Source organism: Dendrobates tinctorius, unplaced genomic scaffold (assembly GCF_039654945.1).
Source record: "Dendrobates tinctorius isolate UK_male_01 unplaced genomic scaffold, ASM3965494v1 ptg000024l, whole genome shotgun sequence".
In the NCBI taxonomy this organism is placed as follows: Eukaryota; Metazoa; Chordata; class Amphibia; order Anura; family Dendrobatidae; genus Dendrobates; species Dendrobates tinctorius.
This window is the reverse complement of record NW_027361692.1, coordinates 13617170-13638963: the sequence shown is the minus strand read 5'-3', so window position 1 is coordinate 13638963 and position 21794 is coordinate 13617170. Positions and strand designations below refer to the sequence as shown.

The 21794-nt window shown below is 41.2% G+C and overlaps 2 protein-coding genes across 2 annotated transcripts in view; both read right to left on the bottom strand.

Moving 5' to 3' along the window:
* B3GAT2 (beta-1,3-glucuronyltransferase 2) overlaps positions 1–21794 on the bottom strand; it is a 315386-nt gene that overhangs the window by 55704 nt on the left and 237888 nt on the right. The gene's annotated exons all lie outside the window — the stretch shown is intronic.
* Positions 5550–8503, bottom strand: LOC141084528 (uncharacterized). The gene is made up of 2 exons (XM_073569288.1): positions 8342–8503; positions 5550–7406 (listed from the first exon to the last, which is right to left on the bottom strand). Exon 2 carries the CDS (start codon positions 6899–6901, stop codon positions 5642–5644), a length of 1260 nt encoding a protein of 419 aa, XP_073425389.1. The 5' UTR covers positions 6902–7406; positions 8342–8503; the 3' UTR covers positions 5550–5641.

The window sequence follows — 21794 nt, the reverse complement described above, 5'->3', positions numbered from 1 at the left end:
AAAAAAACAAAGATCCTACTCTCCTACCTGCGCCTATGAGAGTGGAGAGCAGTGCATATTCATCACCTTAATGAGGGGGGCCACATGATCGCTTGGTAGGAAGAGCTGCAGGTACCGGCGGCTGGAATGAGATGCAGTGCCAGCACCCAGGCGCGCAGGTAGGTGAGTATGATGTGTGCTGGAAGCTGGCTCCTGCCTCTGTGACCCTCCGCTCCCTCTCCCCCACCGGCCCTCTAGGACAATGAATTGTGTATAAGCCGAGGGGGGCATTTTCAGCACAAAAAAGTGCTTAAAAACTCGTCTTATACACAAGTATATATGGTATTTGAATATTCATTTTTTGAGTGTCTCCTAATTTTATGGGATGGGTAATCATAGACCGCAAAATTAAAGCTATAAGAATTTACAAAGTAACCAGACAAGTTTATAAATCTAAATTGTATAATCTATTTTATCTCCATGTCAATCGTTATTTATTTATAGTAACTTTTATGTTTGTAGAATAAAAGTACATTTGCTGTGATTTATAATATATTATCTAACAAGTAGAGAGCATAGCACACCACCATGTGACGCTTATAATGCAGAAAAGACTCACTATGCTAGAAAATCTAGTTTAGTGTTACTAGTAGAAGAAAAAGAAAAGGTTACGGAAAAAAAAGGTTATGGACTGGAACGTTCAAAACATGTGATTGATCTACTGTTGACTAGCTGTTTTTCTAAGCCGGAAGAAAAAAAGTTCTGCTGCCTCTACAAGAGATAGCGTGCCAGTATGCTTCCTTAGAAATGTATCATGAGTATTAACCAAACTAGGTAAGAAATACTCTCAGGGGGCCAGATAAAACAGATGGTATTGCTTTAATGATTCTCGTGTCATGTTGTGCTTGGAGTGATATATCTATTGGAAGCAATTTACATGAAAAAGACATATTCTTTGATCACAGTTGAAACACACACAACCAATTTAATGTTAAAAATTGAAAAAAGGAAATGAATGCAGGCAACTCAAATGTATGAATATTGTATAGGCTAGTATAAACATTAGTCGTACATTGGAAAACTATTTTTTCACTTTTCTCAGGTAATCCTCTATGATGACATGTATGATTCAGAATACATTAGGTCATGTATTTCAAATGATATTTTTCATGTTTTCAGTCTGTTGAGACTAGAGATTCAACATCCACTAACTATTATTATTATTATTTATTATTATAGCGCCATTTATTCCATGGCGCTTTACATGTGAGGAGGGGTGCTAGGGGTAACTAGACATCTGTGGAACGCTCTGGCAATTGAGCGATTAGTCGCAGTAAGACATATGACAGTAATCAGCAAGTGCTGATAAAAGGTAATAACAAATACAGGGTATTTAGTCGATACTTTTTTTGCAAAAAAATGTATGCCAAGCTGCTCCACCTCGTCAAGGTAACCTGTATTGAAGCAGTCCCTATCTAATGTATTTAAAACCTGAACATATGAACAGTGTCTAAATGAGCAAACAAAGAGCACAGAATGACAAATGTGCAAAAATACCTTGCAGTAACCCCACCCCTCTCTTGTGTGACATGCACATAAGGAGCTGTCTTGCACCATGTGCCCATACTAGAAAGCGCCTGTCTTAATCCTGCTCATTTAAACACTGTTCATATGTTCAGGTTTTAAATACATTAGATAGGGACTGCTTTAATACGGATTACCTTGACGAGGTGGAGCAGCTTGGCATACTTTTTTTTGCAAAAAAAGTATCTACTAAATACCCTGCATTTGTTATTACCTTTTATCAGCACTTGCTGACTACTGTCATATGTCTTACTGCAAGGTATTTTTGCACATTTGTCATTCTGTGCTCTTTGTTTGTGTTTGAGTCAGGGTGGTGTGAACATTGTCCAACAGACTTGTTCACATTTGTGCATGTCACATGTGTGTTTTTAATCCAGTTTTTTTCGTGCTTATGCATGATTTGAGAGACCCCACCCCTCTCTTGTGTGACATGCACATAAGGAGCTATCTTGCACCACGTGCCCATACTAGAAAGTGCCTGTCTTAGGCTAGTTTCACACTTGCTTTTTTTTGCAGCACGTTTTTCCCGCAAAAAAACGCATTAAAAAAACGCATACAAATGCATACAAACGCTGCGTTTTTTTCAAGCATTTTTGTGCGCATGCAGGAAAAAAACGCAGCGTTTTTGCGCGTTTGTATGCGTTTTTTGTGCGTTTGCGTTTTTTTACAGATTTTGGAAAAACCCCACAAAAATGAAAAAACAACCATTCAACAACACACAAGACCAATGGGACTTCATTGTGGGTGTGGTATGTTAATATATAGACCCTGTCTACAGTATTCTTCACATTTGCTTGATTCTTCTCGTGACCATGGATCTGCGCTGGAAGAGTTTTCACTTCAACTTGGATTTGGACATCGCGATGGCTCAGGCGTATGCAGTTGCTTGCCATGAACAAAGGAAGAGAGAGAGGCAGCGAAGACGGTGGCGTATGTGGATACATCCGATTGTTGAACTCCGGGAGAGCCGTGGGGCATACCACACCCTCTACAGCGAGCTACAGGCAAACCCGGAGAAATTTACAGATTATATCAGGATGTCCCACGAAAGTTTCATGGATTTGCTTGCTCGTGTCCAACAATCCATCCGGAGACAGGACACACAGCTCCGTCGTGCGATTCCTCCTGAGGAACGGCTACTGGTGACATTACGGTATGTTTTAAAAACCAAGGGGTGCGGTCTGATGGTTTTTTTTTAAATTTAGTATTCAAAACCGTGGGTAATTAGTTTTCGTGAATGTACTAATATTTTATTTTATAGTTTTTTAAAATAATATACATAAATATTAATTTTACTTCTTTGTCTGTTCACAGATTCCTGGCGACTGGAGAAACCCTATCTTCACTACACTTCCAGTACCGTATTGGAATCTCTACCTTGTCTGGAATTGTTGCTGACACCTGCCGGGCTCTCTGGAATGTTCTTTGTCCAGAATTTATGCCCCTGCCCACCGCTGAAAAGTGGATGGAAATTGCTGACAAATTCTGGACAGTATGCAATTTTCCCAACTGTTTGGGAGCTGTTGATGGTAAACACATACGGATCATCAAACCCCAAAGAACGGGATCTGAGTACTATAATTACAAAAAGTACTTTTCAATAGTACTCATTGCGATTGCGGATGCCGGATGTATGTTTGTAGCAGTGGACATTGGAGCATTTGGCCGTGGTAATGACTCACAGGCTTTTAAAAACTCAGACATGGGCCGGAGGTTGTATGGCAACCAATTTAATTTCCCTATGCCACGGCCTCTTCCTCACACCGAAGCTCCGCCACTGCCCTTTGTAATGGTTGGCGATGAGGCTTTTCAAATGTGCGGAAACTTACTGAAACCCTACTCCAGCCGGGACTTGGACCACACCAAAAAAATATTTAATTACAGGCTGACAAGGGCCAGAAGAACTGTCGAGTGTGCTTTTGGGATTCTTGTTTCCAGATGGCGAATTCTGGGCACGGCCATTAATCTTAAACTTGAAACAGTCGATGAGGTGGTGAAGGCCTGTGTGGTTCTACATAACTTTGTGATGGCTAAAGAGCACCCGACCTTTGAACTGGACGATGATGCTCCTAACCCATTGCCTGAATTCACTCAGCACACTCTCAGGTCATCCGTTGAAGTTGGCCAAATGAGGGACCAATTTGCGGCCTACTTTATTTCTGATGTAGGACGGGTGCACTGGCAAGATGAAATGGTGCAATGTTTTTGTTTGTTTATGGTAATAAAAAACCTTATTTGATACCATTACTGAGTGAACTATATTTTGGAAACTCCAATTTAATAAAAAACTTCCCATGTATAACTGAATTTTTTGATGTTCACACACCTGGGCAGGTAAATACACATATGAGTTAAAATGCAGCATTGCTAGTCTGCGTGAAATATATTGGAACGAGCAAAGCTGCAGGCCATGAATCAGGAAACCATTTTTTTTCAAGAGAAAATTGTGCAACTAGTTGAAAACAAAGTATGTGATTTTCTCAAAACACAACCCTCAGAACCCAACCCCAATGAAAGTCCATGGGGAATACAAGTCAGCATTGAGTGGATGAATGTAATCTGCTCCATTCCAACTTACAAGTTATTACACTAGGCCTTTGAATGACTATACTAGGCCGTGGTATTTCAAATATGAGTATAGTAGGCCTTGGGCCTACTAGTATAGTCATATGTGAAATACCACGGCCTAGTATAGTCATACCAAGGCATACTGTAATAACTTGATTTTTAACAACTAGCATCTTGTTTCACAAAAAACAAACTGGTGAAACTAGAAAGAAACTTATAAGTTTCAACAGTTTGTTTTTCATGAAACCAGATTCTAGTTGGTAAAACTAGAGTTATTACACTAGGCCTTGGAATGACTATACTAGGCCGTGGTATTTCAAATATGAGTATAGTAGGCCTTGGGCCTACTAGTATAGTCATATGTGAAATACCACGGCCTAGTATAGTCATACCAAGGCCTACTGTAATAACTCGATTTTTAACAACTAGCATCTTGTTTCACAAAAAACAAACTGGTGAAACTAGAAAGAAACTTATAAGTTTCAACAGTTTGTTTTTCATGAAACCAGATTCTAGTTGGTAAAACTAGAGTTATTACACTAGGCCTTGGAATGACTACACTAGGCCGTGGTATTTCAAATATGAGTATAGTAGGCCTTGGGCCTACTAGTATAGTCATATGTGAAATACCACGGCCTAGTATAGTCATACCAAGGCCTACTGTAATAACTCGATTTTTAACAACTAGCATCTTGTTTCACAAAAAACAAACTGGTGAAACTAGAAAGAAACTTATAAGTTTCAACAGTTTGTTTTTCATGAAACCGGATTCTAGTTGGTAAAACTAGAGTTATTACACTAGGCCTTGGAATGACTATACTAGGCCGTGGTATTTCAAATATGAGTATAGTAGGCCTTGGGCCTACTAGTATAGTCATATTTGAAATACCACGGCCTAGTATAGTCATACCAAGGCCTACTGTAATAACTCGATTTTTAACAACTAGCATCTTGTTTCACAAAAAACAAACTGGTGAAACTAGAAAGAAACTTATAAGTTTCAACAGTTTGTTTTTCATGAAACCGGATTCTAGTTGGTAAAACTAGAGTTATTACACTAGGCCTTGGAATGACTATACTAGGCCGTGGTATTTCAAATATGAGTATAGTAGGCCTTGGGGCTAGTAGTATAGTAATATGTGAAATACCACGGCCTAGTATAGTCATACCAAGGCCTACTGTAATAACTCGATTTTTAACAACTAGCATCTTGTTTCACAAAAAACAAACTGGTGAAACTAGAAAGAAAATTATTTTTAAGACAAGTTTCAACAGTTTGTTTTTCATGAAACCAGATCCAAGTTGGTAAAACTCGAGTTATTACACTAGGCCTTGGTATGACTATACTAGTCCGTGTTATTTCACATATGACTATACTAGGCCTTGGGTTGGTTTTTAACATGTATTTACCCATCAGTGTGTGTGAGCGGCGCAAACAACATTAATGAAACTTAGTAATGGTGAACCACAAATGTAAATTTATTTTTTATCACAAAAATAAACCAAAAAATTATTTTTTCCGGCGTTTGGGGGCAGATGGTTTCAATTTGGGGGTGTGCAGGGAATATGCAACACTTGCTGTTGAAGACGGTGTTTGAGGGGAAGGGGCAACAAAACTTGTGGGGGAAGGTAGTCCAGTTAAGGGAATCAAACTAGGAACACTTGGAGGAGAGGAAATCTGTTCAGGTACATTAGTTGTAATGGCATGTCGCCGTAGGCTTGTGTGCCTGGACCGACTTTGGCCCAATGCCCGCCTTGATGGATTTCGCCTTGAAGTAGGGGCAAATATTGAGTGTAGGTCCCCCGTCTGCAGGTGTGGCTGCTGCTGCTGCTGAGGTGGCGGCTGCTGCTGCTGAGGTGGTGGCTGCTGCTGCTGAGGTGGCGGCTGCTGCTGCTGAGGTGGCGGCTGCTGCTGAGGTGGCGGCTGCTGCTGAGGTGGTTGCAGCTGCTGCTGAGGTGGTTGCAGCTGCTGCTGAGGTGGCTGCTGCTGCTGCTGAGGTGGCTGCTGCTGCTGAGGTGGCTGCTGCTGCTGAGGTGGCTGCTGCTGCTGAGGTGGCTGCTGCTGCTGCTGAGGTGGCTGCTGATGAGGTGGCTGGAGCTGCTGCTGAGGTGGCTGCTGCTGCTGCTCTTCGTTGTCAGTGCTCGTCCTTGCAGGAGGACTGGTGGCGGCAGTGATGGTCCAGGTTTGCAGAGTGGTGGTGGCAGGGCTACTACACGTTGTTGTAGCGGCAGGGCTGTTCCATGTTTGCCTAGTGGTGGCTGAGCTCCACGCATGCATGGGAGTGGCGGTGGTGCTCCAGACAGGAGCAGCGCTTGCCATGGTGGTGTCGGTGAAGTGACCAGCTGCACTCAGACTTGTGGTGGTGTAACGGTGGGTGTCCTGGCTTTGAATAGAGGTGTCCGTGCAGTGGTATGCAGCACAAGTCGGTAGTGAGGTGAAGCGAGTCAATGGTGGCACAGGTGGAAAGGACACCACTGACTGCTGACCGTACCGATTATGCTGCATAGCCTGCAAGAAAGCATTGTTGCAGGCCTGCAGCACATTCAGCTGTTGATCAGGACTAAGGTGTTCCACCATGCCCTTTTCAATCTTACTAAAAAAATGGTGTGCTGGTCTGTTGAGGTCGGCCTCCAGACGGTCAAGGCGCTGTTCTACAGAATTGAAGCGGTGTTCAAAGTGGTTAAAACCACGTTCCATGAGTGCAAAACCGCTTTCAACTCTGTCGGACAGTGACTTGAGGCTGGAATTAAATGTCTCGCTCAAATGCATAAACTCGGGCAAGACATTCCTGTCCAAGGCCCTCTGCCGCTGGCGGGTAGTGCACGCATAACCAGTGGCAGAGACCTGGGACAGGGGAACACCTGATGGCCCAGCTTCCTGGTCACCAGCTGTGTGTGTGGTTGACCTGCAAGGTGCTTCCTGGCTGTCGGATGGCTGGGACGGGTCAGAGGACGTCCGAGGAAGGACCGCTCCAGGGCCAGGTTGCAGGGTGCTGCTCCAGGTGCTGTTGAAGAAAGGAAAATCATTACTACCATGCCTTTACAAGAAGCATCAGCTGTGGATTAGAAAAACACAGATTAATAAAAATAAAAACCCAAAATTTATAATACTTACGATCTCGTGGCAAGGACCGGTCTTAGGAACTGCAACGCGTTATAGTGACGGTATCTAGTTCTGGTCCTTGATGCAGATCCACTGCGAACCTGGCCCTCAGCACGAACATCACTGTTGAAGCGGTCCTTGATCGAACGCCAACGTGTTCGGACTTTGTCCACTGTTGATAAAAAAAAACAGTGCCGTCAAGGACAACAGTCACTGCGACACAATGTAGCAATACAATACTCAAAGCAGTCACTGTAGACCCCGATGACACTGTTGGGTTTCCTGCTAGAATACACCTAGCACGAAACCCAACAGTGCCGTCAAGGACAACAGTCACTGCGGCACAATGTAGCAATACAATACTCAAAGCAGTCACTGTAGACCCCGATGACACTGTTGGGTTTCCTGCTAGAATACACCTAGCACGAAACCCAACAGTGCCGTCAAGGACAACAGTCACTGCGGCACAATGTAGCAATACAATACTCAAAGCAGTCACTGTAGACCCCGATGACACTGTTGGCTTTCCTGCTAGAATACACCTAGCACGAAACCCAACAGTGCCGTCAAGGACAACAGTCACTGCGGCACAATGTAGCAATACAATACTCAAAGCAGTCACTGTAGACCACGATGACACTGTTGGGTTTCCTGCTAGAATACACCTAGCACGAAACCCAACAGTGCCGTCAAGGACAACAGTCACTGCGGCACAATGTAGCAATACAATACTCAAAGCAGTCACTGTAGACCCCGATGACACTGTTGGCTTTCCTGCTAGAATACACCTAGCACGAAACCCAACAGTGCCGTCAAGGACAACAGTCACTGCGGCACAATGTAGCAATACAATACTCAAAGCAGTCACTGTAGACCACGATGACACTGTTGGGTTTCCTGCTAGAATACACCTAGCACGAAACCCAACAGTGCCGTCAAGGACAACAGTCACTGCGGCACAATGTAGCAATACAATACTCAAAGCAGTCACTGTAGACCCCGATGACACTGTTGGGTTTCCTGCTAGAATACACCTAGCACGAAACCCAACAGTGCCGTCAAGGACAACAGTCACTGCGGCACAATACAGAGCAGGGAAATACTCACTAAACGCCTTTTTGGAGGATGCTGTGGCGCTGTCCCAGCCATCCATCAACGCTGCGGCCACCTCATTCCATAGCCGCCGGGTCACCACAATGTCCTTGTGCAGCCGGTCACGGCTGTCCCACAACGGCGAACGCTCCTGGACCAGGCTGATGAGCTGCTCATTATCCAGGTACACGTCTTCATCTCGTTGTGGAACCTAGACAAAACACATTCATTAGAATAATCCGATTTAAATTGAATAAAAAGTTACAAAAAAAGAAACATAAAAAAGAGTAAAAATAGAAGATAAAAAATAAAGAACATTACAAATCATTTGATACTTACATTCCGTATCACCACCGGGACTTGGCTTCGCTGCTCCTGCTCTTCGCCCTCACTAGTCCCGTCAACAGAAGAGGATGATGACGATGTCTTAAAAAAGTTGAAAAAAAGTAAGAGATTTGGAGAAGCAGCAGATATACTTACCAGATGCACAAAAATAATCACCTCACGGTCTGCTTGCGCCAATTCCTGCCGCGATGGGGAATACTCTGATTCTGAAGACATACTGCATGTAAAAATAATAAAAATCATTAGTACATACATAATTTAAAAGGACAGGCATATAATGTAATATACTCACATTCTTCGCTGATATAATGGGTTCTTGGTTGACTGTCTGCTCTTCAATCTGTCAGTGTAGTAGTGGCAGAGTTTTGGCAGGCACCTCCTTTATATAGACTTTTTTTTTTTGACTTTAGAAGATTATAACTAGGACAACAAGTGGACACCACCAAAAAAACGCAGCGCTAAAAAAACGCATACCTGCGCATGCCAGTGCGCACGTATGCGCATCCATAGGCTATAATGGCCATTTTTAGCGCAAAACGTGCGCATACGTGCGCATGCGCTTTTTTCAAGGGCCAAAAAATGCAACATGCTGCGTCTGGAAAATACCAACGCACACCCCAAAAAAACGCAGCGCATGAAAATCGCATACATGCGCTTACCAGTGCGCAGGTATGCGCACCCATGTTAAATATAGGGGAAAAAACGCATGCGCAGGTATGCGTTTTTTTCCAGCGCTAAAAAACGCAAATGTGAAACCAGCCTTAATCCTGCTCATTTAGATACTGTTCATATGTTCAGGTTTTAAATACATTAGATAGGGACTGCTTCAATACGGGTTACCTTGACGAGGTGGAGCAGCTTGGCATACATTTTTTTGCAAAAAAAGTATCGACTAAATACCCTGTATTTGTTATTACCTTTTATCAGCACTTGCTGACTACTGTCATATGTCTTACTGCAAGGTATTTTTGCACATTTGTCATTCTGTGCTCTTTGTTTGTGTTTCAGTCAGGGTGGTGTGAACATTGTCCAACAGACTTGTTCACATTTGTGCATGTCACATGTGTGTTTTTAATACATCTGTACAACGCCCAAGTACTGAAGGAATAATGATACAAATGTTACATTTAGCCGAATGAAACTCAGTGTTATCACAACTGCTATATGTTCAATTAGATCTATATACCGTATATATAGCGAGAGGTTATACAGTTTCCCATTAAATAATTTTGGCGCCACCTTCTCATAAGGGCTATTCCACTTTATTTACCACGTGTCTTCACAATAGACTGTGTGGTCATGGGAAGTTCCACGGATCGCAAGAATTGGGATTTTGATTCCCCCGTTTCTCCTCTTCTCACAATTGTAAAATAAGAACCCAACTTTGCAACATCTGTAAATATACTATATGCATCGCCTCCATGATTGTTAGATTTTCCTTCGTGTTGGCTTTTCCTTTCCAGACAGATGTATTGTTGTGATAAACTAGTGAATGATAGAAAACTACACTCATATAAGCTTTAAATGTGGCAACAATTATTGTTTTCAATGTATTTTGATTAAATTATTGTTTTTGAACATCTGGATACATGAGAAAGGGTATACATTTAGATCTTGATGTTCTTACTAAATCTATTCTAATTTATGTCCTAATTTTATCAAGAAAGTGTTATATAATGTGTTTTGTGCATATTGTACACAGTACTGTGCACAAATTGTAGGCAGGTGTGGAAACAATGCTGCAAAGTGAGAATGCTTTCAAAAATAGAAATGTTAATAGTTTTTTGTTAAATCAGCAAAACTAACCACATTATCTTCTGTGGATGTAGGTTTGGGCAAATCCTTCCATCTCTTCATGCATTCCCAGACAGACTCAATGATGTGATCAGGCCTCCATGGGGACCATATCATCACTTCCAGGACTCCTTGTTCTTCTTTACTCTGAAGATAGTTTTGATGGCTGTATATATGGGGTCGATGTCCTGCTGTAGAATTATGGTATTGCATGAAGGATAATCTGCCTTTATTTCTCAACATTGAGGAAATCATGAAATGGGCAACTTTGAGGACCTACTGGCCAAAGAACCTTAGTGCAATAGCTAAAAGACATATCAAGCTTGCTTCTCTTCTAAAGCAAACAACATTTATTTCAGTACTGGTGGCAAATAGTGGGACAAAGCTCACAGTTGTGCCAAATCCATACATTCAACATGGAAACAAGTCCAACTGATTTAACTATGCATAAAACCATAAAAACTGGGGTGCAGAAAAACGGCAGCAGATGCTCTCGACTGAGGAAAAAATGTGATAATTTTGCTGTAACAGATCGGATTTGTTTAAGGGCTGGAGAGCTGTACAATAAATGTCTGCAGGGGAACAAGAATATTTAGAATTGAGAGTCCTCAGTGGTTGATACCTTTTAATGGCTAACTGAAAAGATGGTAACAAGTTGCAAGCTTTTGAGACTACGCAGGTCTCTTCATCAGGCTAGACTAATACAAATTCTGAAGGATAACATGTTTATACAAAAGACAGCACAGAAATAACCCAATAGCTAAGACAAGTGAAGTGGAATAGTCATTATGGGGGAGTGATAAGCATAAATATTGGAACAGTTCATAGATAAGCAGTGTGAAGGTTTTATTGACCTCTGATTGCGTCTGTCTGGTTCTGTGTTGTGATGACCCCAGAAGGTCTAAAGAGCAAATTCCTTAATTGATGTAAAAAGACATAAATCCATGCAACACATTCATTCCTGCACTGAATGTTTGGAAAGTTTTCATAAATTTGTACTCTGAGATTCTTCTTTCTCTCTGAGACTTGAAGTAATTACTTTGGTAACAAGAAACACAGAGTGTACATCCTAAATATAAAAATACAAAACTTTATTTGTGAAATACAATATAATAACACATGATGTCATAAATACACAATGATAAAGTTCATGAATAGAGGGGAGAGACAGACAAATAAATATGTTACACCGGGCCTGGCATTATGAATATATAGGGGTGGAGAGTAGGCCGCGACCAATCAGCGGCAGGCGCAGTCGGGGGCAGCGCACAATTGGGCGCAGGCCATAATCTGTAAAAAAGAGAATTAAAATAAAAAAAAAAGGTTATTCTCACCTTCCGACGGCCTCCTGTCTTCTTTCCATGCGCCCGGCCTCGCGTTCCCAGTAATGCTTTGCGGCTTAGACCGCTGATGACGTCACTCTCGTGAGAGTGAGAAAGAAGACCGACGTCACTCTCGCGAGAGCGAAAAAGAAGACCGACGTCATCAGCGGTCTAAGCCGCAAAGCATTACTGGGAACATGAGGCTGGGCACGTGGAAAGAAGACAGGAGGCTGTCGGAAGGTGAGAATAACTTTTTTTACTTTTTAATATTATTTTTTTACATGCTAGAGGGCCGCGGCAGTGATTGGTCGCGGCTACAGGGCCACAACGCTGATTGGTCGGAGAAAAACAGAGGGCCACGACTCTGATTGGTCACGGCTACACGGAACGGGGGGGTGAGGGGACCATGCATACCAGGATTAGGGGGTGAGGGGACCATGCATACGAGGATTAGGGGGTGAGGGGACCATGCATACAAGGAAAGGGGGGTGAGGGGACCATGCATACCATGATCGGGGGGTGAGGGGACCATGCATACCAGGATTGGGGGGTGAGGGGACCATGTATACCAGGAAAGGGGGGTGAGAGGACCATGCATACCAGGAAAGGGGGGTGATGGTGAGCATACATAAAAGGATTGGGGTGTGAGAGGACCATGCATGCCAGCAAAGGGGGGTGAGGGGACCATGCATACCAAAAAAGGGGGGTGAGGGGACCATGCATACCAGGATAGGGGGGTGAGGGGACCATGCATACCAGGACTGGGGGGTGAGAGAACCATGCATACCAGGATTGGGGGGAGAGGGGACCATGCATACCCCGAAAGGGGGGTAAGAGGACCATGCATACCAGGAAAGAGGGGTGAGAGGATCTTGCATACCAGGATTGGGGGGTGAGAGGACCATGCATACCAGGATAGGGGGGTGAGGGGACCATGCATACCAGGATTGGGGGGTGAGAGGACCATGCATACCAGGATTGGGGGGAGAGGGGACCATGCATACCCCAAAAGGGGAGTAAGAAGACCATGCATACCAGGAAAGAGAGGCGAGAGGACCATGCATACCAGGATTGGGGGGTGAGAGGACCATGCATTCCAGGATTGGGGGGTCAGGGGACCATGCATACCAGAATAGGGGGTTGAGGGGTAGCATGCATATCAGGATTGAGGGTGAGAGAACCATACATATCAGGATTGGGGGTGAGAGAACCATACATATCAGGATTGGGGGATGCATTATTGCATTATTATTAAATCTTCAAAAATAAACTGCATACATATTCTAGAATACCCGATACGTTAGAATCGGGCCACCATCTAGTATATATATAGATGCGCTCAGTTGACAAAAAAGTAATAACGTGCAAGATGAAATAACATTCAATTAAACACCCAGGTCAAAAAGAAAAAGACCAGTGCTAAATAATTGTAAAAATATCTTAATGGCTATATAAAGTCGCTGAGAGCAAAAAATATCCAAAAAAGTGCACAGTAGTGTCAAAAGTACTGATAAAGCCACTCTTACCCATTGTCCTCCTTCCCAGGGTCCCGGAACATGCAGCCCCAACGCGCGTTTCGCGTTGGCTTCCTCGGGGGAAGCAGGTCTCTTCATCAGGCTAGACTAATACAAAATCTGAAGGATAACATATTTCTACAAAAGACAGCACAGAAATAACCCAATAGCTAAGACAAGTGATATGAAGTGGAATAGTCATTATGGGGGAGTGATAAGCATAAATATTGGAACAGTTCATAGATAAGCAGTGTGAAGGTTTTATTGCCCTCTGATTGCGTCTGTCTGTTTCTGTGTTGTGATGACCCCAGAAGGTCTAAAGAGCAAATCCCTTAATTGATGTAAAAAGACATAAATCCATGCAACACATTCATTCCTGCACTGAATGTTTGGAATGTTTTAATAAATTTGTACTCTGAGACTCTTCTTTTTCTCTGAGACTTGAAGTTACCTTTTAATACAATTACTTCAATATTTATGCTTATCACTCCCCCATAATGACTATTCCACTTCACATCACTTGTCTTAGCTATTGGGTTATTTCTGTGCTGTTAAGTGGAATAGTCATTATGGGGGAGTGATAAGCATAAATATTGAAGTAATTACTTGTATTAAAAGGTAACTTCAAGTCTCAGAGAAAAAGAAGAGTCTCAGAGTACAAATTTATGAAAACTTTCCAAACATTCAGTGCAGGAATGAATGTGTTGCATGGATTTATGTCTTTTTACATCAATTAAGGAATTTGCTCTTTAGACCTTCTGGGGTCATCACAACACAGAAACAGACAGACGCAATCAGAGGGCAATAAAACCTTCACACTACTTATCTATGAACTGTTCCAATATTTATGCTTATCACTCCCCCATAATGACTATTCCACTTCACATCACTTGTCTTAGCTATTGGGTTATTTCTGTGCTGTCTTTTGTATAAATATATTATCCTTCAGATTTTGTATTAGTCTAGCCTGATGAAGAGACCTGAGTAGTCTCGAAAGCTTGCAACTTGTTACCATCTTTTCAGTTATCCATTAAAAGGTATCAACCACTGAGGACTCTCAATTCTAATTATTCTTCTATCTACTGGCTAACACGGTACAAAGATATATATCTTTCCTGCAGGGGAACAATCAAGCATGGAGGAGGTTCTTTGCAAGGTGTGTGCAGAATTTCAGCAATAGAGCTGAGGATTTGGTCAAGAATAAAAGTGTCCACAATGCTGAGAAATACAGGCAGATATTTATCCATCATAAGCAAGATTGGCTCCAGATATATTTTGCAGCAATACAACGACCCAAACATACAATCAATGTGATTAAGAATCTTGAGCATAAAGAAGAGTGAGTTCTGGAAGTGATGATATGTGTGGGTTACATGAAGAGACAGAAGTATTTGTTATTAGCCTACATACTCAGATTTGCAGTTGGTTCTCCAAGATGTTTGGAACAACCAACCTGCTGAGTTCCTTCAAAAACTGTGAGCAATTGTACCCCAAAATGTAAATAAATCAAGTTTTGGTGCTTTGTGTTGAAGGTGAAGGATGAACATTAAAAAAATGATTTGACTTAATTTTGCTTTTTGTTTATTCACTTTGCATGTTTTTAATTCTTAAAAATAAACCACTAACACATTTGTCAAAGCATTTTTGATTTGCAGCATTTTCTCCACACATGATACATTTTTTTTTTGCACAGTCCTGTGTGCGTTAGTGCACAAAAGGGTAATAAGCTTTAATATGAGCCCATGTGTACAGTGGCAATGTTTCATCTGGACAAAGGCTTTGTGAAGCTGAAACATTGCTACTGTTCACATGGGCACATTAGATCGTATTGCACTTTTTTTTTACAGTCCTATACCTTAAGTGATGTTGACTTTTTTAATATATATTCTCTTATGAAAGCATCCCTTCATGTGGTCTCAAGACCAGCTTCTGGCTATCATTACATCCAAGACAAAAGCGGGACTTATCGCTGAAGATAATAAACCTCTATTCCAGTCTCCATTGCTCCATTCCATCTGAATGAATGAAACCTCAAACCTCACACTGGTCATATGTGCCAAAAATTAGACTTTAATTTTTAATTTTTTAATTTTTTTTTTTTTACTGGGGAAAAATGATCCAGTATCACAGTGTTGATGACAAATGTATGTGAACCTTTAGGATTGGCAGATTAGTTTGAAGATGAAATTAGTCTGATCTTTTAAATCAATGGCATAATAATCAAGTGTGAGTAGGCAACTTCTTAAAAACGGGGATCTATCATCGTCTGATTTTTATGACATGTTTGGTGGAAGCGTATGGACAAATGAAATTTCTGATGTTTCTCTATTTTCAAAACCATCACTAAAGATTTTTAACTCCACCAATGCATGATCAGACTGTGTACAAATGGAGGAAATTTAACCCAAAGTAACTTCTATGCAACAAAAGACATCTTTCCCACATTAGCTAATGTTAAAGAACTACTGCAGAAGCTCTCTGCCCCTGGTCATATACTCAACCTCAGGCATCTTCACCGATTTTTCAGCACCACTCTGATCTCGTGACACTATTTTGTAAGCTTCTGACTGGCTGAAAGTCGGAAGCTATGTCACAAACTTTCAATGCAAGTCTATGAGAGCCAGAACAATGCTCATAAAAACTTGTATTGAAATACTGGAGCTGTTGACAGGTCACTTTTCACCAGAGAGCAACAGGAGCAATACTGGAAAACTATGAAGGCGGTGGCAGGTGAGTGTGAGACGGATCAGTGGAATTACATTTAAAACACTCCACTCAGGACGACCATAAACAGCAATGATGTGCATAACAGGATTGCAAGGAGAAAGCCACTGCTCTCTAAAAAAAGGGTAATTCTGCCTGGCTACAGTTTGCTAAAGATTACTAGCCTGATCGCTATTGAAACATTTTTGTGGACGGATAAAGCCAAAACTGTGTTTTTGTTTTAAAGGGAATCTGTCAGGTCCCCTATGCCCCCAGAACCACCAGGAGTTGTCTGCATATGTAAATACCTTGCCTAACAGTCAATTTATTACATTACATACATAAACAGATCTTCAGAAAAAGTATTTCTGAAGTCCATTTATGATATTTAAATGAGGGCTTTGACTAGTTAATGGGGCATTAGTGTCCCCAGACGAGTCAGCCCACTTAGATGTTATCACGCCCCTGTGGGCGTGATAACATAACTTACAAGCGCCGGCGATATCACTAGCGCTATAGTTACCTCGCGCATGCGCACGGCTTCTTTCCTCTGCTGCATTCATCCTTTGGTGCTGTGTATATCTGTGTCAGCTTCAGAGAGCCGGACTGCACATGTTCGGAAGTGCTAAAGACCCTTTAAATAAGAATTATCCTGTTTGATGAAAGAAAAACTTTGCCTCACAGCATAAAATCCTCATGGTAGTATCATGGTGTGGGCATGTTTTGCTGCATCTGACCCATCTTTATTGTACCAAGGAATTCTGAATTACACAAGCAAATTCTAAATGAAATATTGACATCTGTCCATGATGTAAGAAGGTGGAAGTTATAGCAAGCCAAAGATCCAAAGCACAGAGGTTATTCTACAAAAGAATGGTTAAAGATCATGTTAATATTTTGGAATGGCCTAGTAAAAGACCTATCCTTATTCCTATTAAAATGTTGTGGAAAGCCCTGGAGCATGAAATTCATGGGAGAAAACCCTCCAACATAACCAAAATGAAGGTGTTTGGTAAAGAGAAACAGGCTAAAATTCCTCCAAGCCGATGTGTAGATCTAATAAACAGCTATATAAACCATTTAGATGCAGTTATTGCTGCACAAGGGGGTCATAGCAGATAAACACAGCAAATGTTATCATACCTTTACCCACAGATGTTATATTGGATCATTTAATTCAATAAAAAAACCCAAAATAATATTTTTTACTCATTTGTTTGATTTGGTTCTCCTTATCTACTTTTGAACTTGTAAGAAAATGTGATGTAATTTTAAGTCAAATTTATGCAGAAATTCAGAAAATTCAGAAGTTTTCATAGTCTTTCATGCACCAATGTATTGCATAACTTTCCAGAATAAGCTTTCCTGTGTGTTCATATACCGAATAAAACAATTTCTGCGCTTTATGTGACTTGTATTCTTCATTTTCAGCAGTTCTCCCTTTGCCGTTTCTCTCTTAATTTACAATTGACTCTAAGCTGGTGGGAGAAAAATAGCTGTTATCATCAAGTGTCTGATATATAGCACAAAGCTCAGAGAGGGATTCCTGCTCTTCATTCCTTTTTAGCATATGGCCAGAATTACCAGCAACAGGAAGATAGACAGCTGTTACCAACAGGTCACCGAGGAGGATGGCAGGAATAGGCTAGGCCACCAGGAAACCAGAAAGGTTGGTCACTTAGCGAATTGCAGACCCCTAATCCTAACAGCACAACTAACAGTAGCCGTGGAGCGTACCTATGATGCCCTAGATGCCTCGACACAGCCGGAGAACTAACTAGGCCTAAAGCAAGTAAGGTGAAATCTAAACTGCCCCAGAATAGAACCCCAAAGAAATAGCCCCCAAACATATATTGTCGGTGAGACCAGATGAGGGACAAACACAGGCAGAAAATAGACTGAGCAAATGGTGGGGCCCAAACTGTCTAGATAGGATAGGAAAGGAAAGACACTGTCTGCAATCACGCAAAAACCCTAAAAAATCCAACACGTCTGATGTACAAAAAAACACTGAGGTCTCACGACCTCTCCCCCACTATATCAGCATTCTGGTGTAAACTGGCAGCAAAACAAAAGAGACTAATATAACGGGACTGAAAAAACTGACACAAGCTGTAACATATGGAGCGGCGTCCAGCACAGCCCCAGGAGGGAGCACACTGAACCCACACAGCAAAGCAGAAAGAGGCAAAACCAGATCAGAAGCAAAGGATTAGCAAATGAACAACTTAGCTGAAAAATGCAGGATCAGGCAGGAGACAGCAGACCTCAAGTTGCACAGGAAGAACTAATCACCAGCAACAATTGAGAGAAGCCTGCTCCCTTAAATACTCCCAATCAGTAACCCCCAGATTTCCAATCATCATCGTCAGGTGGCAGACCTCTGTCAATCCGGCCAGCTCCACTACCCACAGTAACCACCAGAGGGAGCTCCGACTTAGAAGTAAGAGAATTCACAACAGACAGCTTTGTATATGTGAATCCAGCTCTGAGGTGATATACTTGTTACAAAGCTCAACATAATCATTCTATGTCTCCCTCTCTCCTTTACATAAGTTACACCTTTTTATCAAAATGTAACATATCACTGTTTTGGCTGTCCATTTTGTTTTGGCTAATACAAATTTGTTGGGGGGCGGGGTGTAATATTGTTTACACAATGTTTATTCAAATTACAGTTTCCATTAAACTTTGAATATATATAGTAATTTACCTGCATCTTTACAATTACAGCATATTAATTTTGGAATTTCCATGTATTATTCCGAATTACATATTTAATTACAGTGCTTGTAATTTAAGATTTCTGTTAGGAAAAAGTCTTCCTTCCCCAGTTTTCTTCCAGGACTTTTCAACTGTAGCGGAATCAATACTAGTCTAATAAACTTAAAACTGATAGAAAGCAAAGACAAATTCCATTATCACTGATGGCAGAGCACTGGACTGATAAAACCTAAAGCGCAAGAGACGTAAAGGAAAGATTACCTACTACAAAGTACACCACTAAATCACGTTAGACTGGTGCAGGCACAGAGTGATGTTACATTGTATCAGATGACTGCTTCCCATTGATTTTTCCTATGGATTTACAGGGACAATTGCTTTGTTTTTTTTTTTTTTGCTTTCAAACTTTCTTTGACTTATAGCATGTGATAGATTGTAGGCAATGCCATTGACTTAGCCATCAAAAATAAGATGTAGATTCTAAACAAAGTGCATAATTAGAGTATTATGTTCAGAGACTGATTTATGTAAAAACAGTGAGTGTGTCTGATTGTTGCAGGGGGTGCACTCAGGGTAGCACCAAAGAACCTTTAGGTTTCATAGGATATTTAACCAACTGCTATTATGCTAGAGTAAAAAAAGCAGATCAAAAACATTAACCCACTCTACTACGATGGCATGATAATGGCTGCAACTAACTTTTTTGAAAGCCAAACATTTAACATGTTTGAATATACAGTAAAAGTACAGCGGGCTTGTACACTATCAGGGCCGTATTTGGAGTTTCTGCTGCTCCCGTCACTTTGTGGTCACACCCCCTACCGGTAAATACAATCCAGGAGAAACAGATAAATATTTTATTGGATGTCATCCTAGTTGCTTCTGCTTTTTTCTCTTCCCTTCTTTGTCATTGAAAAGGTGATTGTCTCTTCAGACATTACAATATGGGATCAAAAATGATTCTTTTTGTGAGTTAAAACATTTCCCTGCCGGTTTTTAAACAATGTTTTACCTCAATGAAAGAATAATTTGTAGTCCCCTGCTATCCTGCTTGTATTTTCTCTTTTGCTTCCTCCCCTGTTCAGGAGATGTGGTATGATCAGACCATGTTCCTGCACAGTCAGACATGACCATTTCACATGCAAAAAAGGCTGCATGGCACTCCAATACTTAGGGGTGCACGAATAGGATGCTACTCCAAATTCATGTAAAAATAGATTCGGTACATCCAATTCAGATGCAAGAAAAATAGAAATAATTTTATTGATCTAGAGACATCCACTGTTTGGAAACAGTTGATGTTTCGGCCAAAACTAGGCCTTCATCAGAAATTATCTTCAGCTCTTGAGGACGACACAAAAAGGTCAGGTGCACCTGAGCAATGGAGTCTTTATGGAACCGAATAGAGCGCTGGAGTCATGCACTGACAACCATTACACAGTACACAGCAGGGGACATTTATAAGATTCTCTCAGCACAGGAACATTTTATTTAAACACATCTGATTGTGAAAATTATTATTATTCCAAGATCTAATGATTAAAATGTACTTTTGTTTGTGGGAAAACTCCTTTAATTTCCTGCAATCTCTATGACGTTTTCTCCCACACGAGTCCCATGGGCATTATATCACCACAGGTCCTTCACCAGTAGGATTTATGTCTTTTCCTCGGGCAGGAATCTGATCAGCGCTAAGGGCACTTGCTTCTGAAGCTCCCACTTTTTCATGACTTCATGTGTTATAGTAAGTGAATTATTCCCACACAACTACTTCTTGGAGCACAGCAGGGAAAGAATTAAATGAAGAAAACCATTGCATACTAGAAAACCTAGTTTTCAACTTTATGCTGAATTCTTGAACTCACCTCAGACACCAGAAGCCAACTAGAGAAACAATGGCGGAAGATAAAAATAAAAAATAGGAAATGGAAGTTTCCATGAAAATATTTGACTTAATAATATCAAGAAACCATCTTGAATATTTTTTAGTGGGGGCGGGAGATACATTTAAGTCACAATTTATTCATCTTAAGGTTTATTGTCCAAAAAAAATATCTCTGGAATAGCGGACAATTTGTTGATTTATGGGTATTGGGCCAACTTGCTAATCTGTTCACAACAACAGTAATTTTAACTAGAGGTGCCCAAACTTTTACATGCCACTGTACGAAAAGATGAGAAAGTTCTGGCTGCTCCGACTGTAAGTGAATGAACAAAAAATAAATCCATGGGTCCTAATTATAGATGAGCAGGATGAACAGATGATGTTGCACTGGCTCTGGTTAATCAAAAGCCGTGCTGGGGACGCCATAAGGTTAGAGATTCACAGACCTCCCATCCAGCCATCAGGTAGCACTGATCAAGTCCCATGAATTCATCTGCTCATCTCTAGTCCCAACTGTCAGACAGTCCAGGATTTGGGTTTATGCCCTGCAGTCTCAAGCGTCTACTGAAATTCTCACTGCTACTGACCCTTTGACATCTCTACTTGCCAGGGAACAAAGAAATGCTATATGGGCGTGGATTGGGGTGTGGCTAAAATATGCATAGTTTGTCCCTCTTTGTGTTCTTCAAAAGTTGGGAGGCATGCCTTAGTATATTAACATTCAGTAACTGTATTTTTTTGTAACTCAGCTACTGTGAAGAACACAGTATATAAAGGTCTGATGGGCTGTGACTGGCAAGCACTTTCTGTATGTTTGTTCACCAAGCATATCTGTTATAGTGTGATAACAATACCCTGTTTACAGCAACAACAGAGCTCCTGCAAACTTCCTATAGATTTTTGAATGTTTTTTACATTGCCTTTTGTGGAAATCCAATATTATCGCTGTCAAATTTGAAGCTTACGATTATAATTCAAAAGTTGTTCTTCAGCTGTTAGTTATTTCAGGAAGCAGAGCACATCAGATTATGAATATTGTAAGAAAATTACATTCTAAAACGCTTAAGAATTATTTTCAAATAAGTGGAATTATTTTCCAATGATCATTGGCAAAATTCAATTATCACAATATAGCAGAATACTAGACATTTACTATATATCCTTTTTTTTCACTGCTATAT

Excerpts from the sequence above, each read along its gene's own strand:
- LOC141084528 (XM_073569288.1), bottom strand. The coding sequence starts at position 6,901 with ATGCATTTGAGCGAGACATTTAATTCCAGCCTCAAGTCACTGTCCGAC.